Below are 20,121 nucleotides of genomic sequence, written 5' to 3'. Positions count from 1 at the left end.
CTCGCCCCGGGGCGCAGCGCGCAGGCGCGGGGAGCAGCGGCTTCCGCCTTCCGGTGCGGGCCGCGTGCGGGGGGGGGGCGCGCTCTCGGCCGGCCCCTCCCCTCCCCCTCCCCTGCCGCGGCCCAACCGCCGCCCCCGGCCCAACGGCTGCGGGCAGCGGCCGTTGGCGCGCGCCGCGAGGAGCCGGTAACGGTTGCGCGGAGGGGGGGAGGGGCTGCCGGCGGAGAGGCGTCCTCAGCGCGGGGAGAGGGCAGCGGCGCCGCGGGCGAGCCCGGCGCGCCGGCGGCAGGTGGGTGAAGCCCCTCTGACTAAACGCCGCCCCCCCCCAACCCCCCACGCCGCGCGCGTGCAAGCCCTGTCACGGCCGCCCCCGCGCTCCGCGGCCCGCGGCCACGTGGAGGGGGAGCCCGGGGCGCCTTGCATGCGGTGCCCCTTTTCAGCGGTTGCGTACGGGCTCGCTGCGCGACCCTGTCGCCGGGATCTGTCTGTCGTTCGCTGGGCGTTTTGGTCTCTGCAGATCGAGCGAGTCGCGGGCAGGGCGGCTGCTGTCAAATTCTGTTCGAGGGGAACGAGGCTCTTGGCCAAACCTAGACCTGTGTGTCAGCTTGCACATAAAAAACACTTGTACAATTTAGGCATAGATACTTTTTGTGGTGTTTCACACCATGACRGCTCCTACAGGTAAGAAAGTAAAAGAGATCACTTGGGCTTTCCGCTCTCKCTAGGGGTGTTGCATTTATGTGGGCTGGGGCTTGGCACATGTTATCTGGAAAAGCGTTCCTCAGTTGGTGTAATCTGTTTTACTGTCAAATAGTAAATCCACACTGTGAAGATGCCTGTTCTGTATCTTTTGAGTTGATTCTGTAGCTTGCATTTAACCACTTCATTAAATGCATCTCCTAGAACAYTGTTGGTTTGGAGCGTATCTGGATTTGGGACTTCTGAGGGATGCTAGCCGGTCAGCTGAGGGTTTTGCTGTTGTTGTTTAGGAACGTGAGAGAGTGAAGAATGGACTCGCTGGATCACATGCTGACGGACCCGCTGGAGCTGGGACCATGTGGGGAGGGAAATGGCACGCGAATCATGGAGGACTGCATGTTGGGTGGGACAAGGGTTAGTCTGCCTGAGGACCTGCTGGAGGATGTGAGTAGTGCTATGAATACTTTGTGTTTTCAGAGCCTTGATAAACAATATATTTAAYCTCCTCTGTGATGCTTACAGAGGAGAGCAAACTGAAAAGAAGTGAAATGTTTCCAAGCATCCTGGACAAGGTGCTGAACAGCGCTTTGTATAATCTCAGCAAAGCTTGATTTAAATTTTTTTTGTTGTTTTCCTTTAGTAGATAAAGACCTATTTTATAGTAAAGTTCGGTTTGAGAAGGGCATAAAAGTTCTGGTTTTAAAAAATTTAGGTTCTCTCCACTTGTTCGTCRTAGAGTCCTTTATTTCCTTCCTTTTCCTTTTTACGTTGTGTTGTTTTCCATTTTGGTATGAAACACTGTCTTATGCCTTGTATGATTTGACTGCAGAAAGCCTTGAGGGATGGAAGTTTGTTAAGGATGCCGGATGCATTTTCTTCACTATTGTTTTGTGCTTTCTTTAGCCTGAGATCTTTTTTGAAGTCGTTAGCTTGTCTACGTGGCAGGAGGTGCTGACAGATGCACAGCGAGACCACCTAAAAAAATTCCTGCCGCACTTTCCTGAAAACAACCGAGAGCATCAGAACAAACTCATCTCTGCACTGTTCAGTGGCGAGAACTTCCGTTTTGGAAATCCACTGCAYATTGCCCAGAAACTTTTTCGGGGTCAGTGACCATAATGTGTTCAGTGTATTTCTAGAGTCAAGTTTTCGACTGGCAGCTGATGAAAACTGAAGCAATTTTTAACTTTTTTCTTACAGATGGACACTTTAATCCTGAAGTTGTGAAATACAGGCAGCTATGTTTCAAGTCCCAGTATAAACGCTACCTAAGCTCTCAGCAGCAGTACTTCTACCGACTGCTCAAGCAGATCCTTGCTTCCCGTAATGTGAGTGTCTTCAGGGTGTAGTCATCCCTTTCTMGTGTTCTGTGATGAATGGGCTTTCTTTGCAACAAAGTATCTCGGTATTTGTGCGCTCACAATTCTTAGAGGTGTCCCTTTTAATAAATGCTGCTTGCCTGATTTTTCAGTGGCCCCTGTAAGATACGATCACTAGAACAATTTTTATGTTTGCAAAGATAGGTATCAAACTTCAGGTTTTGAAATTCYCATCTCCTTCGCTTTTATGTAGTATATTTTCCTATGCCCACCTCTTTTCCCCACCCTTTTTTCCATCTGCCCCTTTATACCTTATTGTTCTATTAACAAACCGTTCTGCCTTAATTTTTCTACCTTTCCTGTCGTTGTGAAACAAGGAAGCGTGCCCTTTTTACAGGTTGGTAAATAGATAGTTGTATGAATTCCTCAGCATCATTGGGGCTTGGTATAGAATAGATACAAAAGTCTGATTCAGGTGCCTGTAAATCCCTGATGAAGTCTTCCTTTATCGGTACTGCTGTCAGACAATTACTACCAACTGAAACGTGTCTGTTGTAAATAGTGCTCTCTTTATCCTTTTGTTAAGCTTAGACATTTAAATGTGTGGATGAAGAAGAAAGTCTGTCCTTATAAAACCCCTCACAATGGTATGGAAAAAGAATACAGAAGTGAACAAGAAGTTATTTCCTTTGTTACCATAAGGGGTAAAAAGTTTTCTCAAAAGAAACTGRTTTTCATATTGGTATTATATATTTGGTATGAAACTTCACAAGTGCATCCCGGTGAGATATTGTAAGTGCAGATGAAGGTGTAAAGATCCTTTATAAGATTCCTTCAGTTTTAAAATTGCTTTCGTGGTAAATACTGATACTTTGTAGGGATTATTATCTTATAAAGAACTGAGGTAGTTACCCAAATCTTAAACCGTACTGAAACTGTGTGAATTGAGCTTGACTTCTTATAATTTACAGAGCTGTAGCTAAGACAGCTTAGTCTTTCTGATGTCATGYCTATCTCATCTTCCAGTACTTGCTGGATTTAGCTAGGAAAGGAGGCCCTGATATGACCGTGAGGAAAAAGCACTTCTCACCGATGTGTGACACAGAAGAACGGGACAGACGGACACATCGGCGCTACTTGAAGATTCTGAGGGAAGTGAAAGAGGAGTGTGGAGATACTACCTTGTCTTCTGATGAAGAAGGTAATGCCCTGCACTGAAGTAAAGGTTTGAGGTGTGAATGGGGAAAGCTAAATTTTTGATAGGCAGACAGTGTCTGTGATAGAAGAATCGAAACTGCACTCCAGTTTTATTGGCTGTGCTCTGATGAGCGTGAAGAAGTAGAATTAATGCAATTTTGAGGTGCTTTTACATAAATTTGTTTGTTTGTTTGTTTGTTTGAGATCTAAGCTCCTGGCTTCCAAATTCTCCGGCTCGTTGTCCAAGTCCAGCAGTTCCACTGAGAGTGATCCCCACATTATCAACCTCGGACATGAAAACAGCAGGTGAGAACCAAAGTAGGGGTACATAAGGATTTGGGGGTGATAATTACTTCTGGACTCTCTGAAAAATCGGATATGAAAAATGCGGAAATGAAGCATTGCAAGTTTTCACGTGAAATAGTAATCTGCAAAACACCTGGATCATCTTCTCCCAATTTATTTAAATTTTTTCTCCTTGGAAAAGTAATGTTTTAACACAAGGCTCTGCAGCTTGTGTCATACTAATGAATTTTCTATTGTATTTTGCCTTTAATGGCTGAAGCATCAGCATAGTTTAGTTTGAACTATTTTACCGTATGCACAAAGGGAATCCATCCTAAGGTTACTGTAATCAAGCTTGTATATCCTTACAGCACAGCTGTTTTTTCCCTTCTTTTCACTTTCATCCTTGCATCAGCAATTATATCTGGATGACCCAAGGAAGAACGTAATGAAATGAACTGGTTGATTAAAAGTCTGAATTTCAAAAAATGAAGGAAGATTTAGTTACTGAAATTTGGAGCTTGTTGAGAGCATAAAAAAATGGCAGTCTAAGAAGTCTAAAGTGACAACAGAAAAATGGGAAACTGTGCAAACAATCTTGGAACTTTTTTTCATTGCAGATAAGATAGAACTTGGGGAAAGCGACTTGAAGATGATGTTGAAGAAGCACCATGAGAAACGAAAACGTCAACCTGTAAGATATCAAGAAATCAGAGGGTTTGGACTGGAATATTGCTCTTTTCTCTGTTCGTTGTGAAGTACAGGGTGCTTCTGGCTGACAAAGCGATAGCTATGTTTTTATGTGTGCCTGCCCTTCAACCATTTATCATAACCTCTGTTTATTTAGAAGAAGATGTATGCCCCCTTTGTTTATGCTCCTCTCTTTAGCGATGAGGATGTAGAGAGACAAAACTCTGGATTCCGGAGTTAAGAGATTTCCCTACTTTGCTTGCAGTAAATAGCTTTATAAGCTGACCACGGATAAGTTTGGGGCACGCTAGTGTTTAGTTATCTGCTGTACCCCTGTTGCTATCTTAACACTTTTTTCTTTCCTGTTTTTCATTTCCGTGTCATTGTGCTGTGTAGGACCACCCAGATCTAGTGACAACAGACCTGACTCTTGATGATATTATGACTCGTGTAAATGCTGGCAGGAAAGGTTCCTTAGCAGGTCAGTGGCTTGTGTGTGGTGCTTGCGTGGTCTGTGTGTGTGAAAAGCTAAGGATGGAGGCAGCCTATGTGGAATTTGCTCTTTAAATAGCTGGCTAGCTACTCTGGGTTGTAAATTACCCCATCTGAGTTGCACAAAGATAGCTCCGGTTTCCACTGAAGGTACTTCGAACTAGTTGATGAAAGCTAATTTGTATCTCTACTCGACGCAATTACATTGGCCTTCCCAATCTCAAATATGTTGGTTTATAAACGAATTTTCCTATCAAAATGGAGCGCATTGAGGAAGAAAAGGACTCRTAAATAACTGTGAGGGTGGAATGAACTGGTGAATGAGTGCACAGTCAATACGTTTCTGAATATATGTTTAAATGTATAGTTAGTTTATAAACATTAAAATCTAAGAAGATGTTTTCTCATTATTCTTCTTACTGTTTATTGTATCTAAAGCTTTATTTGACCTTGCAACCCTGAAGAAAAAGGTGAAGGAAAAGGAAGACAAGAAGAAAAAAAAGCTGAAGATGATTAAATCTGAGGTGGAAGATTTGGCTGACTCCCTAAGCAATGCAGACGGGATCCCACCAATGTCTCAGGATCCTTCCCCCATCCCTCTGTCGTCTGTCAAAGAGGAGTAAGTGCTTCAGAGGAAGTGGGTGGAGATATGCGTGCATATTTGTACCAGAGAGATAGTGGCCACCTATGATTATGCAAGTTTTAAGGTGCTTTTGCTGAGTACCCATTTGGACATCGTGCCGCTGACTGTAGTACAGAACACGGATAAGCTTTTAAATACCAGATAATTCGCTTTTCTCTGAGCCATGTTATAGAGGTAGCTATTTGCAGGAGGATTGATAGAGAAGTGTTGCTGTCGTCAGATATTCAAAGATTCCCATCTGCCTTGTGTGGGGAAGGACTGCATGCGAAGGAATTGCTGATGGCTTGAAAATGTGCTTCTGTCTGTGTGTGCCTGATTTGATCTACATTCCCACCACACGCAAGTCAATAATCTCAGTAAAACTGGCAATGACAGTTTCAGCGGAGGTTTACTTTATCAGATGCTTGGGACCCTACACTTGAGCCCATTTGCCAAACTGAACTGGCAGTATTTTTTCATACATATCGAAGTTGAAAAAATGAAGTGGGCTGTGGATCCTCTAGTGGAAGCTTAGTGACAGGGCTCTAAACACTTTGCAGAGACCGAGACAGCAACAAAAGTTGCAACTCGGGTTTTTGTGGTATCTTTGCAGAGCTGTGTAGCTAGCTCTGTCTTTGCTGTGTCTGGCTCTTTCACCATTGATGGGGAAAGCATCTCAGCTGTGACCTGCTGTTGTGAAATTCTGCTGCTGCCTAAGAATAGAAAGTTGTTGGCTTTGGTTTTCTAAAGCGTGGGATGTGTAAAATGCACAGTGTTCATCTCTGTGTATGAAGGTGAATATTTACTCAGTAAACTTTACTTGTATTTTCTTTCTTCTGAAGACCTCTTGAAGAGATGAAGCCATGCCTTGGAGTAAATGAAATCTCTTCCAGCTTCTTTTTCCTTCTTTTGGAGATTTTGTTTCTGGAAGGACCTGCTAGTCTCTCTGTGGTAAGGAACCACCCGCGCATCTTACAGGAGTCTTTGCAGAAAGGAAAATTGGGGAATAGATTCTTGGACAGCTGTGTAACAGAGATTTTCTCTGGAAATATCCTGCTATAAATTATGTAAACATAAATTACAGATTAAAACCCCCTAACACTTTGGGAGTGTGTACCGCATTCTATTTTTAACATATTTCAAAAACCGAGTTGATTCAATTTGTAAATATCTCTTTCCTTACCCATTTTTTTAGATCATGGTTAGCTATATTACATATATTAGGGCCAGCGATGGTGTGGGATGTTTTTACGCCTTTTCAGTGTCTTTTCAGTTGTCTGAAATACCATCTTATGATTACTTGAAAAAGTCAGGTGATTTTTTTTTTTTTGTATGTGTATATATAAAATTCTTTTCCCTTGACATGTGTAGCTGTTCTGTTTTCTTCTTCTATTAAAACATTCATAGTTCAAATTATGATATCTGTAATAGGATTTTTTTTCCTCTTCAGCTTGAGGATAAAGTTCTAGATTGGCAATCTTCTCCTGCCAGCACACTAAATAACTGGTTCTCCTTTGCCCCCAACTGGTCTGAACTGGTTTTGCCTGCCTTGCAGTACTTGACAGGTGACAGCAGAGGTAAGAATGGCTGCTAAAAATAATATGATGCTTGTAACTCACTTCTAATCAGTGCTGGTTTATATTGTAACTCCGATCAACTTTTAATTCATCGCTGCAATAAATCATTGCATTTTTGGTTGTACTTCTGTTGTGGGTATTCTGGCTTTTATTTTCTTGATGGTGATAGACTTATTTTGCATGCGTGTACTAGATTAGATCCAGCTTCGTTTCTGATGATGCAAATATATATGTGAATTGTTTTTTTTTATTGTTAAAGAAAAGTTCTTGGCAGTCAGCCCTGTAGACTGGCCTTTTATGTAAATATCTGCAAAGACAGGCACTTTTAGGATTGTGACACTGCCATTTTCTCCTATCTATGATCCTGTGCTTGAAACGAGAAGAGATTATTCTCTTCCTGGTGCCAAGAGGTTGTGGTTGTCTTTGGAGATAATCAAAAATCAACTAGATGAGGCTCTGAGCAATCTACTGGAAACTTGAAGTTGGCCCTGTTTTGACCTGGGGGTTGGACCAGTTAAGCTCCAGAGGTTCCTTTCAATCTAAATTGTTCTGCGATTCTAATTTGCTTTAGCTGGGAGTTTTAAAGGGGGAGACGGTGTAGATTGTAATGATCTTTGCAGCATGGATACCTAATATTGTCCACAGTGCTGGTGAATACTGTAAATCTCAAGTTCACGTCACGTGAGCCCAAGAATTGTTACCGTACAGTAGCAATATCTGCTGCTTCACTGCTTGAAAAGGATCTCATCTGACAGCCTGTATGTGAAAGGCTCTTTATCCTGCTCTGTTCTTTTCTTCCACTGCACTGTTACTCTGAGATGCTGACCTTCCCTTTGGGCAAGTAGAGATGCGCTTATATAATCACTTAAAATGCTTTATCTATCATTATGAGTCTAACTGAACAGCTTGTAATATAACAGTAGGATTTTGAGAGTGCACCATTGAATGACGTCTATGAAATGCATGTCTTTCGTTGCAGATGTTCCTTCCAGCTTCTCCCCTTTTGTTGAATTCAAGGAAAAAACTCAGCAGTGGAAATTGCTTGGTGAGTAAGTTGTACTCTGCTATGATTTCTACTATAATAAAGGTTGGCTGTTTTCTCCAGGACTCTACTTTTCAGCTTGCTGCAGCCAGAGAGAGACAAGCAGAGTTGTTATTCCATAGGTTAGGGCTTTTCTCTTCTTCTAGCTACGCAATGTTGTGTTTACCTTCAAGACTGTCTCCAGATGTAAGTGTCAGCAATGGACAGAGAGTAAGTGAGCAAAGGCACTGGACTTTATTTCTTTGTGTTGCTGATCTAACCGGATTTATGCACACCCTTCAAAGCTGGCTAAACATCTTCATATTTTCACTTCTGTAGATCATACCTTCTGAGTGTTCACAGGAATTATTAATTACTACAGTTCTTAATGAATTAAGGTTCTCTGTGGAACAAACTCGTATTATTCTCATTTTAAAAGGGGGAGTCAATGGACAAATGAATAATATAAAAGAGGCAATCAAAGAACAAATCAATAATAAAGTGCCCAGGCTCGCAGTGAGTTAATTGCAGATGTCTTGGGGTTTTTTTGTGGCGTTAGCTACTAGGCAAAATTTTCTATTCTGTAACTATCATGATTCTTGATCATATTTGCAGGCTTAAACGGGCTGAGATTTGGAGTCAGGAAGGTATTCCTCCAATCCCTTTTACCATTCTTGGTGGAGGTTGTGGTGGCACCTGTTTCTGCTTAGGGATTGGGTGACTGGATTTACTTGGAGAGTGGGACCCATCTGCCAGTATCAGGTGGCTGTGTCCCAAAAATACCTTGCCTGCTATGCTGGAGTTGAAGCACAGCCCTTCATATCAACATAGGGGACTAGCTCGGCTTTAGCGTGTTCCTGAGCCTGAATGTGTTCAAGCAGCAGAACTGGAGCATCTGTGAAGTGTGGAAGTTGCTTTGTAACGGGTGATGCATAGAGATGGGAAGGGAGTGGCAGATGATTGGGAAGTATAAGCAGCAGGGTGCTGGCTTCATAGCAAATAAAGGCAAATAAAGAGCAAATAAATTTTCCTTGATTTCTTGGACTAGGTTCTTGCCAAGATCACGAGAAAGAATTGGCAGCACTTTTTCAACTCTGGTTGGAGACCAAAGACCAGACTTTCTTCAAGGTGAGTCAGAAGAATCACCTTTTAGCAGCACAGAACCTGAAAAATATTGAATGTTGACTTTTCTCTTTTTTTTGATAGGAAAATGAAGACAGCTCAGATGCCACAACACCAATTCCCAGGGTGTAAGTATATATTATCAGCTGAAAACTTGTTTCTGCAGTGCATGTTATAGCTATGGAGTTTGGTCCCTGCGCCTCTGGATCTGAACAGCTAGCTGCTTGAAATACAAATACTTTGTGTCATGGGGACAGGAGGGAATTGCATAGTCTGATTTTATAAATGTGGTGACTAGACTTCACAAAATCAACTAATTTGTCCCCAAGTTCATTTATGTTATCTGAGCAGACCCGTAACTTAACTTGTGTTCTGATTACTAGATTATTTACAGTCCCTGCTTACCTCCAGATAGGGCTTAGAGCATATTTTAAGATCTCTGCAGGACTTTTCATTTTTATTAGCATAAATGCATTCAGAATTTGTTCTTTGGTGTGACAAGAAGTTGCAGAAAGGTTGAGATGGCTAATCCTTTGGGATATCCTTTGGAATTGTGGTTGGCTTGTTGCACAGAACCGATGGTGATCTTTGTTTCAGAAGGACTGACTATGTAGTCCGACCTAGCACTGGAGAGGAGAAACGTGTTTTTCAGGAGCAGGTAAGAAGAGAATCTTCTCAATTTTAGACACGCATGTTGAAACACTGTTGGCAACTAAAACAAGAAAATCTTTMTGGGATGGCAGTTGTATACTCTCCACAAACTTTGTTAACACAAAAGTAACAAATTTCTTCAGCTTTCAAGTAGGTATCTCAGCCTCAGGTCAAACTTGCTGAAAATACAGCCTAGTTCTTTTTTTCAAAACCCTCTGTTTCCAATGGGTATGGTGCAAAATTAATTCACATTGGTAGTGCCAACATTTCTGTCTCCTCTGCAGTCTCCCACCATGTGAGGATGACTTGTCTCTATATTTTTGAGCACGTGTGTGTRCAAGAGGCAGAAGACAAGTGGGAATAAGTGTACTCGTACACTTAGTTGTGCTGTCTGTAGTAGACACAAGTTCCACTATATTTTTAAGGTTTGTGGCCTTACTGTAAGAATGCGTGTTGTAGGGTAAATGTGTGGTGAGGGTTCTCCTCCCTGAATACATGTGCTGTTTTCTTGGTGGGATATACAGGTTAAATTTTGGAAATCTGTCTTTTGCCAGTTTAGGGGAGGAAGAAATGGCAAGTTGTCACTGGGCGAAGGGGTGTTTGCTGGCTGGGAGACGTGATCTTTCACACCTGTGTAGTCTGTGTAGCAGCTTAACAATGAACCTAACGTGCTGTATCTGGGCACTTTGTTCAGGTGCTGCTTTATATTCTGCTTGAAGAAGGTCAGAAATGAGTTTATACAGCAGTATTTCAGCTTCTAATTTTAAAAGAAAAAGTATTTTTCTCTCTAAAGAATGATACTAACTTATTTATACAGTGTTGTAGTATATTATAGTATAAATGCTCTGTCTCTTCTCTTCAGGACTTGTGTGGCACGAGCTTCAAGACTTTTCTCTATGTTTCCTGCTAAGTTGTGTCCCTCTTGTTTCCAAATACAGGAGCGTTACCGTTACAGCCAGCCCCACAAGGCTTTCACCTTCCGTATGCATGGCTTTGAGTCAGTTGTTGGTCCTGTGAAGGGGGTGTTTGACAAGGAAACCTCATTAAACAAAGCCCGAGAGCATTCTCTCCTGCGCTCAGACAGACCAGCATACGTCACCATCTTGTCCCTTGGTAAGGTGATGGCATCCTCTGCAAAAAAATTAAAGGCATCCCCATTCCCCCAAACAATGGGAATCTCCATTATAAAGGGAAAAGGTGGGTGGACTGGGATGACAAGTGAAGAAGAAATAAACCACATGGAGTAAAGATGGTGAAATACTGGGAGCAGGAATAGCTAGAAAAGAAGGCTTCTCTATGTTTCCTGTTGATCTGAGAGAAAATGGGAAATGGAGAGAAGCAAGAGTCCACGAGGCTGGCTGGAGCTAAGGCTCATATAGTTGGAAAACCATGAGTACTGGTTTAGGTATACTGTTGTGAAGTTGGGGCACTACATAGTCATTCAGGGACAGAGTGCCAGTCCCCAGCTTCAGCACCAAGCCAGCCCAGCTGATGTACTTTAAAATAATCCTTTACAGTCTCTGCTCATACAGTCATCCGGGGCCCTGGGGGAGCATGGGGGCTAGATTTTAGTGAGCAAGTAAGCACTGTGAGAGTGAGGATAAGAAAGCAACACAGAAGCATGTCTGCTGAAGAACTTGAATACAGCTACCTAGTTAAGGCTGTAAATTTAAGCTCTGGTTTTCTATCTCAGTTCGTGATGCTGCTGCTCGCCTTCCTAATGGAGAAGGAACTCGTGCTGAAATCTGTGAGCTGCTTAAAGATTCCCAGTTCCTAGCTCCTGATGTCACAAGTGCTCAAGTAAGTTGGATGTCACGTCTTGCCTCCAACAGGCTCTCCTAAAATACGCTATGCAGACTCATGCAGTATTCACTGACTAAGATCCAATAACTCTTATGCCTCTTGTACTTGCAAAGGAGAGTTTTTATACCATTCTTGTGAGCTACAGCTGCATGGAACTCTGGATGGTGGAAAACCAGCTAGAAAGGCCATGCAATTAATACCACGTCATATAGCTTCTCTCACTTTAGATTGAGGAACACTGTCAGTTCTCAGAGACCTCAGCCTTGGCGGAAGTTCTATTTAATCTGAGTAGGAAAGCAGCACCTTCTGCTGCCGCATCTGCTCTTTAAGAACAGTCAGTCCTTACTCAAATGAACATTGCTAGCAACTTTTTACAGTTTTATGCCAAATAGGATTGGCTTTCCTGTTCGTGACCTTTGGCTGGCCAAAGTCAAGACATCTTGTAATACTGTGAATTCTGAATTTTCAGGTTAATACTGTTGTTAGTGGTGCTTTGGACCGATTGCATTATGAGAAAGATCCCTGCGTGAAGTACGATATTGGCCGCAAGTTATGGATATACCTGCACCGGGACAGGAGTGAGGAAGAGTTTGGTAAGCCTGGTCTGGTGGCACTCCCCCGTTCCGTATCTTCCAAAGTGAAGATGTTTATAAATCTCATTTTGTGTTTTGCTTTCCATACTATTGAGCTTCTTCAGTCCAGCTGGATAATGAACATTAATTTATCAGTCTAGCTTTTTTCTGTACTCAGTTTGCTAATGGTAGTCCATCAGCTGTTAAGTCCAGTCCTGCAGATTAATGTGTCAATTTGAAATGAGTATTTGTTAGAAAAATAGCATCCTGTGTACAAGAACTACAAACCTGTGTGCATTGGTAACTTCCAGCACATCTTTGTTTCAGCCTTTTTTTGGCTTATTTTGCTTGGTATTGTTCTTTTGGCTAGTAACTGACTCTGTGTACATGTGTGTTCAATTTCTTGTCTGAAGATGAATTTACAGTGTTGGATGGCCACTTTCTTGACTCAGTTTGCCTGTGTTTGGGAACTGTAACTGGTAATTTATATTTGCAGAACGGATTCACCAGGCTCAAGCTGCTGCAGCAAAGGCCAAGAAAGCCCTTCAGCAGAAGCCAAAACCTCCGGCTAAAATAGTGAGTTTCTTTGCACAGGTTTTCTCAGATGCTTTTGGGATTGGGAATGAGATAGGGGCTTAACTATTAACTAAAGTTAATCCATAAATTCTGCATCCACAGTAGCTGATGAAAATTACCTCCTATTTGATTGTCAATTCATTGTGCATGTGAATGCAAGTGTTAGTCTTGTACCAATGAACTAAATGAAGAGGGAAGGACAGAACTTTTGCTCCTTGCAGCTTCCGCTCTTGTCCTTGCTGATCTCAGCAGAGAGGTCAAAGGAATTGATTCGTACCCCTGTTTTAGGAATAGTCCCTTTGATCCAGTTTTGAGGTTAATCTGTGGCACAGTATGTAACAGCACATCTGCTGCCCCCTTGGTGTGCTTAAACTGTGAGGGTTTGGATGTCTTTTTTTTTTCTTGATATTAATGTCGAATATCTTTAAAATGGTTGCAGTTGGCAAACTAACCAAGGTGGAAATCTGAACATTATGAACATCTGTCACTGCTGAAATGCATTTCTCCCTGAGAACAGGGGCAGTCAAGCTGCCCAGCCCACTAGTGGCTGTGGTGGAGGGAGGACAGTCATTCAGCTGTGATTTCAGGATTTTGCATCTCAGGATTTTGGACATCATTCACATCAATATAGATCTCAGTTTAAAATGCACAGCTCCTTCTCTGCAGACTGTACAATCAAAGCCAGTTTCTATAAAGACCTCATGCTTTATGTGGTTCCTTTGCAGAAGTCTAGTAACAAGGAGAGCTCTGTGAAAGCACTCCCTAGCAGCACATCAGAGCCCAGTCAGTTGAGCCTTAGTGACTCCAGCATGCCACCAACTCCTGTGACTCCTGTGACACCAACTGCACCAGCATTACCCGCAACACCTATTTCACCCCCACCAGTGTCTGTGGTTAGCAAGAGTGTACCTAGCGCTGGATCAGAGCCAACAAAACCCAGCCAAAGGTATGCTATCCTTCTGTTTCTTACATCACTTCTGAATGTTCTGATCCTCTCTCAGTTGTCTCCTACATCTTTGCTGACCTGCTGGCTCTATCTTTTCCGTAGCGTTCTTCTGGTATCATCCCCTACCATGCCACAGCTTGGGACATTGCTTTCCACAGCCCAGAGTTCACAGACGCAGCCTGGGCCGCAGCCAGCTCCCCCCCGGGTGGTAAGTCATACCACGTCCTCAGGACTGCCCCAGGTCCGAGTGGTCACTGCCCAGTCCAGCCTCCCAGCTGTGTCTCAGCAAGCCCCGGTGGTAACCCAGCAGCAGCAGCCTACGTCAGTGCCTCAGATCCGCGTTCCAGCTACAGCCACGCAAACCAAAGTGCTGCCTCAGGTGAGACTGGGCGTCTGCATAGAAACGGTGAAGTAACTCTGATTTCTATCCTGTGGGGCTCCCTGGTATTTTTGAAACGGTGAACAGGGTTTACTTGCTTCCTTGGAACATGCAGTTAACTGCAGGACAGGAGCATAGAAACAGTTGCGCATAATACTGTTGTGTCCCTGTTTTTCTCCCCATTCTTTGTTTCTGTGACCCTGTTAACATAGCATAACAGCAAAAAAGTCCATAGAACTTACAAGCTAAGGCATGAGATGAAAAGAACGAGTATTCGTCTGTTAGTGTTGTATTAGTCTGTTCATAAGCTGCCTCTGTGTCTTGCTGTAGGCTGTGATGACTCTACCAGTAAAAGCTCAAACCAGCCCAGTGCAGGTGCAAAGATCAGGAACCTCTGTGACAGGACAGACGGGCATCGCTGTGGCAGGACTGTCTGCAGCACCCAGTCCTGCTGTAAAGCCAGTAACCAGCTCTCCAGGCAGTTCTGCTACAAGCACCTCCTCTACCGCTGTCATCCAGAATGTAGCTGGCCAGAATATCATCAAGCAGGTGAGAGAGGGAGAGGCGAGGAAGTGGACTCGGTGACTCAGCTGTTTCCTGTTTTTGACAAACTTGATAGGCAAATGTGAAAAAATGGTGAAAGCTATAGTGAGCCATACTGTTGTATGAATTGCTTCACCATATAGATTTAGGCCGTCGCTGTTTTGCTGTATTTGAGCCCCATTTTCATGTGCTAATAGCAGACCAAAAACTGCATACTATGCATCTGGACAATGTACCAGTGAGGAATATGTTTGTGCAGGTTCTTTGACGTAGCAGCTTAGGATGTTGATCTCTTTTTTCCTTCGGCTTGTTTGGAAAAGAAACCAACTCCGCAGTATTTCATGCTTTCATATGGTTTTGGAAATGCCATCTAATGAGCAACCAAAACCAGTTTCAGCAGTGCAGTGAGTGCTAGCATCCTGCTGAAATGTAGTTTCAGTTTTCATAGCCACTGAGCAAACATTACCCTGTTGGGAAGTTTTACTTTGTGTCTTGGACTGTGTCCGGGTTTGATATAACTGTCTCTCTGATTTCTTCCAGGTGGCTATTACAGGACAGCTTGGTATGAAGACCCAGCCGGGAAGCGGTATACCACTCACAGCTACCAATTTTCGGATCCAAGGGAAGGATGTGTTGCGCTTACCCCCATCCTCAATCACCACGGATGCGAAGGGACAGACTGTGCTGCGCATCACCCCGGACATGATGGCCACGCTGGCCAAATCTCAAGTCACTACTGTCAAACTCACTCAGGACCTTTTCACAGCAGCTGCAGGAAGCAGTGCTAGTGGGAAAGGCATCTCTGCAACTTTGCACGTGACATCCAATCCTGTTCAGACTGCTGATTCTCCAGCCAAGACTAGCACGGCCACTTCTGCTTCTTCCAGCCCGGCTGGAAGCACAGTGGTTAAAGTGACTCCTGACTTAAAGACTGCAGAGCCAACAAGCTCCGCTTTCAGACTGATGCCTGCTCTGGGCATGACTGTGGCAGACCAGAAGAGCAAAGCCATTACTACAGTGGCATCCACTGAGGCCAAGCCGGCTGCTACTATAAGAATCGTGCAGGGGCTGGGGGTGATGCCGCCCAAAGCTGGGCAGACTATTACTGTAGCTACTCATGCTAAGCAAGTACCCTCTTCCTCAGCAGTGAGCGTGCCTGGCACAGTCCATACCTCAGCTGTCTCATTACCGACCATGAGTGCCACGGTGTCGAAAGCAGTAGCTGTGGCCTCAGGGGCTGCAGGGACTCCCATAACTATAGGCACAGGAGCCACTGCTGTGCGGCAGGTACCCGTGAGCACCACAGTAGTATCCACGTCCCAGGCAGTAAGTAATACTAAGCTTTTTCTGGAGGTGGGTGAGAAAGGGGAATGCTAAAGATGCTGATGATTTATGTCTGAAAATGTCTCTCTATATCCACAAGGGCTCAAATTAAGTACTGTAGAACATGAGTCTGCAACTAATTTCGTTGTGTTGGAATTGCGGTGAAATGCTGAATGACCAGAACAACAGTCAGATGTCTGTCTTCCCTTAACACCTGTTGAGAGTAAATAAAATAAACTTCACTTATCTAAAGTCCTACCTCTTGCAGTTAAGCGTCTTGCCCTGCACCTCTGAAATAATTTCCCTTCCTGATGGTATCAGAACTGGAAGTGCTTGTTACTTGTAGTAACTTTTTTACTGAATTCCCAGTTTAATACAGTTTTAATGCCCAAAGCTGACAGCACCATAAACGGTATCTCGAAAGCTGAATACACAAATTGACATTACTGTCGTAGGATAAAAATCATGGACTGATGTGATGATCCTTCCCTGAGAAATCTTGTGGTGTAAAGATGATGCAGGTTTGCAGGGTTGAGGCACTGTGAAGCGAATGAGATGGAGGTGAATTTTAATGAGCCTGAAACGGAGCACAGATTTCATCAGCAAATCTGCTGTTGGTTTCTATTCCCAAGATTCCTAAAAAGCAAACTGCACGGTAATTGCATGTTGTCAAGCGGTTTCTCTGCTGAACTCCCCACTGCTCCTCACGCGTTCTTCAACTTCTCTAGGGTAAACTACCAGCACGAATAACAGTGCCTCTGTCAGTGATCAGCCAGCCAGTGAAAGGCAAGAGTGTGGTGACTGCCCCCATCATCAAGGGCAACCTTGGGGCCAAGTGAGTACTTTGCATATACACCAGCAAGCAACGTCTGGTAGCTTTGCTTTAAAAATAAGCTGAGGAAGGTCTGTGATCAATCAGGTTCCTAGAGACCAGAGTATGGAAGTGACCTCAAGTCTGTTTATAGGTCCGTTAACTGCAAGAAATTAAATTAATTCAATGTCTTGTGATGAGAACTCAGTCTCTGTTTAGGTGCCCTGAGATGTAGGTTCTTGCGATATGCTGCAGAAAAAAAATGTTCTCTGCTTGAAAATAGTTATTAGATGAATTCTGTGTGTTTGAGCAAGAATTAACCTGGTGACATACCTAAAAATATTTGTAATCTGAGGCCATCTCTCTCTGTTAAAGAAACTAGCTCAGTGTTAACCGCATCTGTGCAAATTTGTCTGGCATTGAGGTATTGAAGTCTTTTTGTTTATTCTTCCATGAATTCTGGTAGTGTCTCCCTTAGTTAAATCTTCCGGGCAGAACACTGTGTGCCTTGCTATTTTTTGCATTCCTTGGGAAGTGTTCAGGTTTGATCAGACTAACCCAGTGATGTGCACAGCTCAGAGTTAAAGGGTTTGATTCATGTGATAAAATAATTTTCTCTTGTCATGAGAATAGTTGACATAAACTTGTCACTTTTGTATCAGTCAGTATTGTTAAACAAAAAGCTTAAAATCAGTAGTGAATTAGATAAGTAACTTTAATCTCTTAGCACCTGAAGAACAGTTTAGGCAGACCTGAGAAAGCACTTTTTGTAATAGATGAACCAAAAATTAATGCATTTATCTCATTATAGGTTGTCTTACAACATACCATATTACTGTATACACATTATCAGCTTTTATGTGACTGAGTTGGATAGTTTCTATGAGCATTTCGAGGACAGGGTTGTATAAATACTAGTGGCAGTGGGACACACAAGTCACTAAGGAGCTTCTGAAGGTTGAATGGGGTGTCCGAAGTTGCACGTTGTGATCTGAGAGATCCGGCCTGCTGTGCTGTTTACTGACCTTTCAACGATCTCTTTCCTTAGCATCAGTGGATTGGGTAGAAATATCATCCTGACTACGATGCCAGCAGGGACAAAACTGATCGCTGGGAACAAACCAGTGAGTTTTCTGACTGCACAGCAACTGCAGCAGCTGCAGCAACAAGGCCAGGCCACGCAGGTAAAAACACCTAAAATGATGCTATCATTTGCTTTTTGCTGACTTAACATCTCCATGAGAACTTTATACTTGATACACGAGGTTCCATAAAAAGTACAGGCAGCTGTAGTGTCTGCATTAAGCATGTGCAGTGTATCACCTCCTTTACCTTCCTTGCATCCAGATATGTTTTTAAATGTTTTTGAAGTGCCAATAGTATAATGAATGTAAAACCAAAAATCCTGTCAGGAAATGTTTCTGACAGATTAAAGGATTCTTCYTGTACGCTTGGCTTTTTTGTAGTACTCTCTACTTTGGGATCTGCAGGTTTCCATTTCTTGGAGAAGTTACATCTCTTCTTTGTACATCCATCTCTCTGTCTACAAACTCAGTGTTCAGTAATTCCAAACAAGTAATCTGCATTGAGAGCTGTTAGTAATAAGCCTGTAGAAGTGAAGTAGCCAATAGATCTGAGTCATTCTTCTGAAAACTTGTAAAAGCAGTTGACATGTAGGTTTTCCTTGAAACTAATCCTTGCTCTCTAATCTCGAGATCTCTCGCCACCATCCCACTGATCTATCTTCTTGTGCCAGAGTCAGTTCTTGATGTATTTTGCTGCTTGGTCTTGATCATATCACTGAATTTTTGTTGTGATGGAAGCAGGTGATTTACCAGTGCAAGAGTGGGATGCAAGTGCAATGTGTCATGAGGTTGTTCTTGACATGAGTTGAATTTTTTTCTTTCCATTTCAAACAGGTGCGAATTCAAACAGTACCAGCCTCCCATCTCCAGCAGGGAACAGTGTCTGGCACTACTAAAGCAGTTTCCACTGTGGTCGTGACAACTGCTCCATCTCCAAAACAAACCCAAGATCAGCTRTGAACACTGGTTTGAAAGTGGATCGCTTTCCAGGAACTTGCCTGATTCCATTGTCATCCTCCATCCAACCACCCAAGACTACCTAACTGCAGTCATAGCTAGGGATTGGACTGAAATCCATCACGTGCCAAAAGCAACACGCATTGCTTGTCTGGAGTCAGCATTGTGATGTCTAGGTAGAAATTCCACAGCAGAAGATGCTGTGCTTACAAAACAAAATGTTTCGGTCCAGATGTGTAAAGCCAAGTTCTATGGCATTGGTCATGTAAGGAATGTCTTCCTTCTTTGTTCTCTTCCCATCTGAATGGCTTTTCCCAAATGGCCACCTATCATTTCTGTGCATTTTGGGTTGTAGACAAAGCAGTTAATCTTGGGTCTTCCTTAACCAGTGAAACTTGCTTGGAAGGGGTAATTCATTGGCTTTTCAAAGTCATGACGAAGATACGTTCTTTTGCTGGAGACTAGCTGTCAAGACTTTTATATAAGTGACTTAGGACGGTGGCTTGGACACCAGAGTTTGTTTGTAACATAGCCTGGAGGTAGATCCCTAACACATTCACTTCACTATTTATAGACTTTTTTAATACCTCTCCCCTGTCTCTGAGCTCAAACTTCACGTTGAACAGATCCCACTTCCATGTCAAATTTTTGTCAGTCTTTGTTACGCTTAAAGGCAGGAAGAGTCCCTCGTCAAGACAGTTCTTGTTGTAAAAAGGCTAGGAAACATGGGAAAGAGTGAGAACTGGAGGAAATACAGAAAGTCATTGTGTGAACAAGTGTGTCAGCAAATGGAGTATATTGAAAAGGAAAAAGAAAATGTTCACTGGAAACTTCCTCCTTTAGTTTTCTTCAGCCACCTTTTTATCAGTCAAACAAGACTGTAGCTTGTTTTAAAAAATTGGAATATGATTTCAAATATACCCAAACTGTAGTCTCTTGGACTTGGACAGAAGAAATATTTTAACCCGTGAGCCTGGCCTTTAGTTTGATTTTTATTTTTGCAATTTTATCTTTCTATATAAATTGTTTGAATTTTGCACATAACCGGAGATGAATTTGTTGCTGTTCTGACATGACTTGGAAGCATTCTTTGAATGAGATCAGAAGAAATGTTGGACTAGGAAAAGAATAAAAGTGCAGAAAGCCTTATAAATCTATCCGCCATCTCTTTTCCGTTTTGTACAGCTTGTGGTTTTGTGTACAATGATTGTCTAGCCTGTCAAGGGCTAATAGATTGTCCATCTTCCTTTGTAAGATGGTACTTTTTAACRTATTTTCTCTTGTGTTCTTTTTTAAAATACATGATTTGCTCTGAGTTATACATTACTGCATATAATCTGTTTAAAGAACCAAATCTTACAGTTCAGTGCTTTCCAGTGTTAAGCTGAACTTCACGGCAGAAGCCTCAGTTGGAGCTACGTGTGTTGCTGTTCGGAACCATTGCACCTGAG

General features: G+C 42.9%; 2 protein-coding genes across 3 annotated transcripts in view; both read left to right on the top strand.

The window, feature by feature from the left end:
- The window catches only part of PRDM10 (PR/SET domain 10), a 48,388-nt gene extending 47,310 nt beyond the window's left edge, over positions 1-1,078 (top strand). The window contains exon 26 of the transcript XR_003254496.1: positions 990-1,078. The gene's annotated coding sequence lies outside the window, so the exon portion shown is untranslated. The remainder of the gene's footprint in view (positions 1-989) is intronic.
- On the top strand, positions 187-19,827 carry NFRKB (nuclear factor related to kappaB binding protein). Of its 2 annotated transcripts, XM_026071678.1 has the most exons (26): positions 187-289; positions 990-1,143; positions 1,603-1,804; positions 1,900-2,027; positions 3,045-3,219; positions 3,420-3,521; positions 4,121-4,194; positions 4,587-4,671; positions 5,121-5,301; positions 6,147-6,255; positions 6,755-6,881; positions 7,861-7,926; positions 8,951-9,030; positions 9,109-9,152; positions 9,622-9,682; positions 10,614-10,788; positions 11,369-11,475; positions 11,948-12,071; positions 12,547-12,626; positions 13,352-13,572; positions 13,675-13,951; positions 14,282-14,500; positions 15,035-15,820; positions 16,546-16,652; positions 17,677-17,812; positions 18,548-19,827. In XM_026071678.1, exons 2-26 carry the CDS (start codon positions 1,009-1,011, stop codon positions 18,671-18,673), a joined length of 3,927 nt encoding a protein of 1,308 aa, XP_025927463.1. In that variant the 5' UTR covers positions 187-289; positions 990-1,008; the 3' UTR covers positions 18,674-19,827. The 2 variants fall into 2 exon arrangements, with proteins under 2 accessions (XP_025927463.1, XP_025927464.1); XM_026071679.1 differs by lacking the exon at positions 187-289 and having other exon boundaries at positions 994-1,143; positions 9,625-9,682.
- The last annotated feature ends 294 nt before the right edge of the window (positions 19,828-20,121 follow it).

This window comes from Apteryx rowi, unplaced genomic scaffold, assembly GCF_003343035.1.
Source record: "Apteryx rowi isolate R43461 unplaced genomic scaffold, aptRow1 scaffold_33, whole genome shotgun sequence".
NCBI classification, from domain to species: Eukaryota; Metazoa; Chordata; class Aves; order Apterygiformes; family Apterygidae; genus Apteryx; species Apteryx rowi.
The sequence above is the reverse complement of the archived record's forward strand: the minus strand, read 5'-3'. Positions and strand labels throughout refer to the sequence as shown.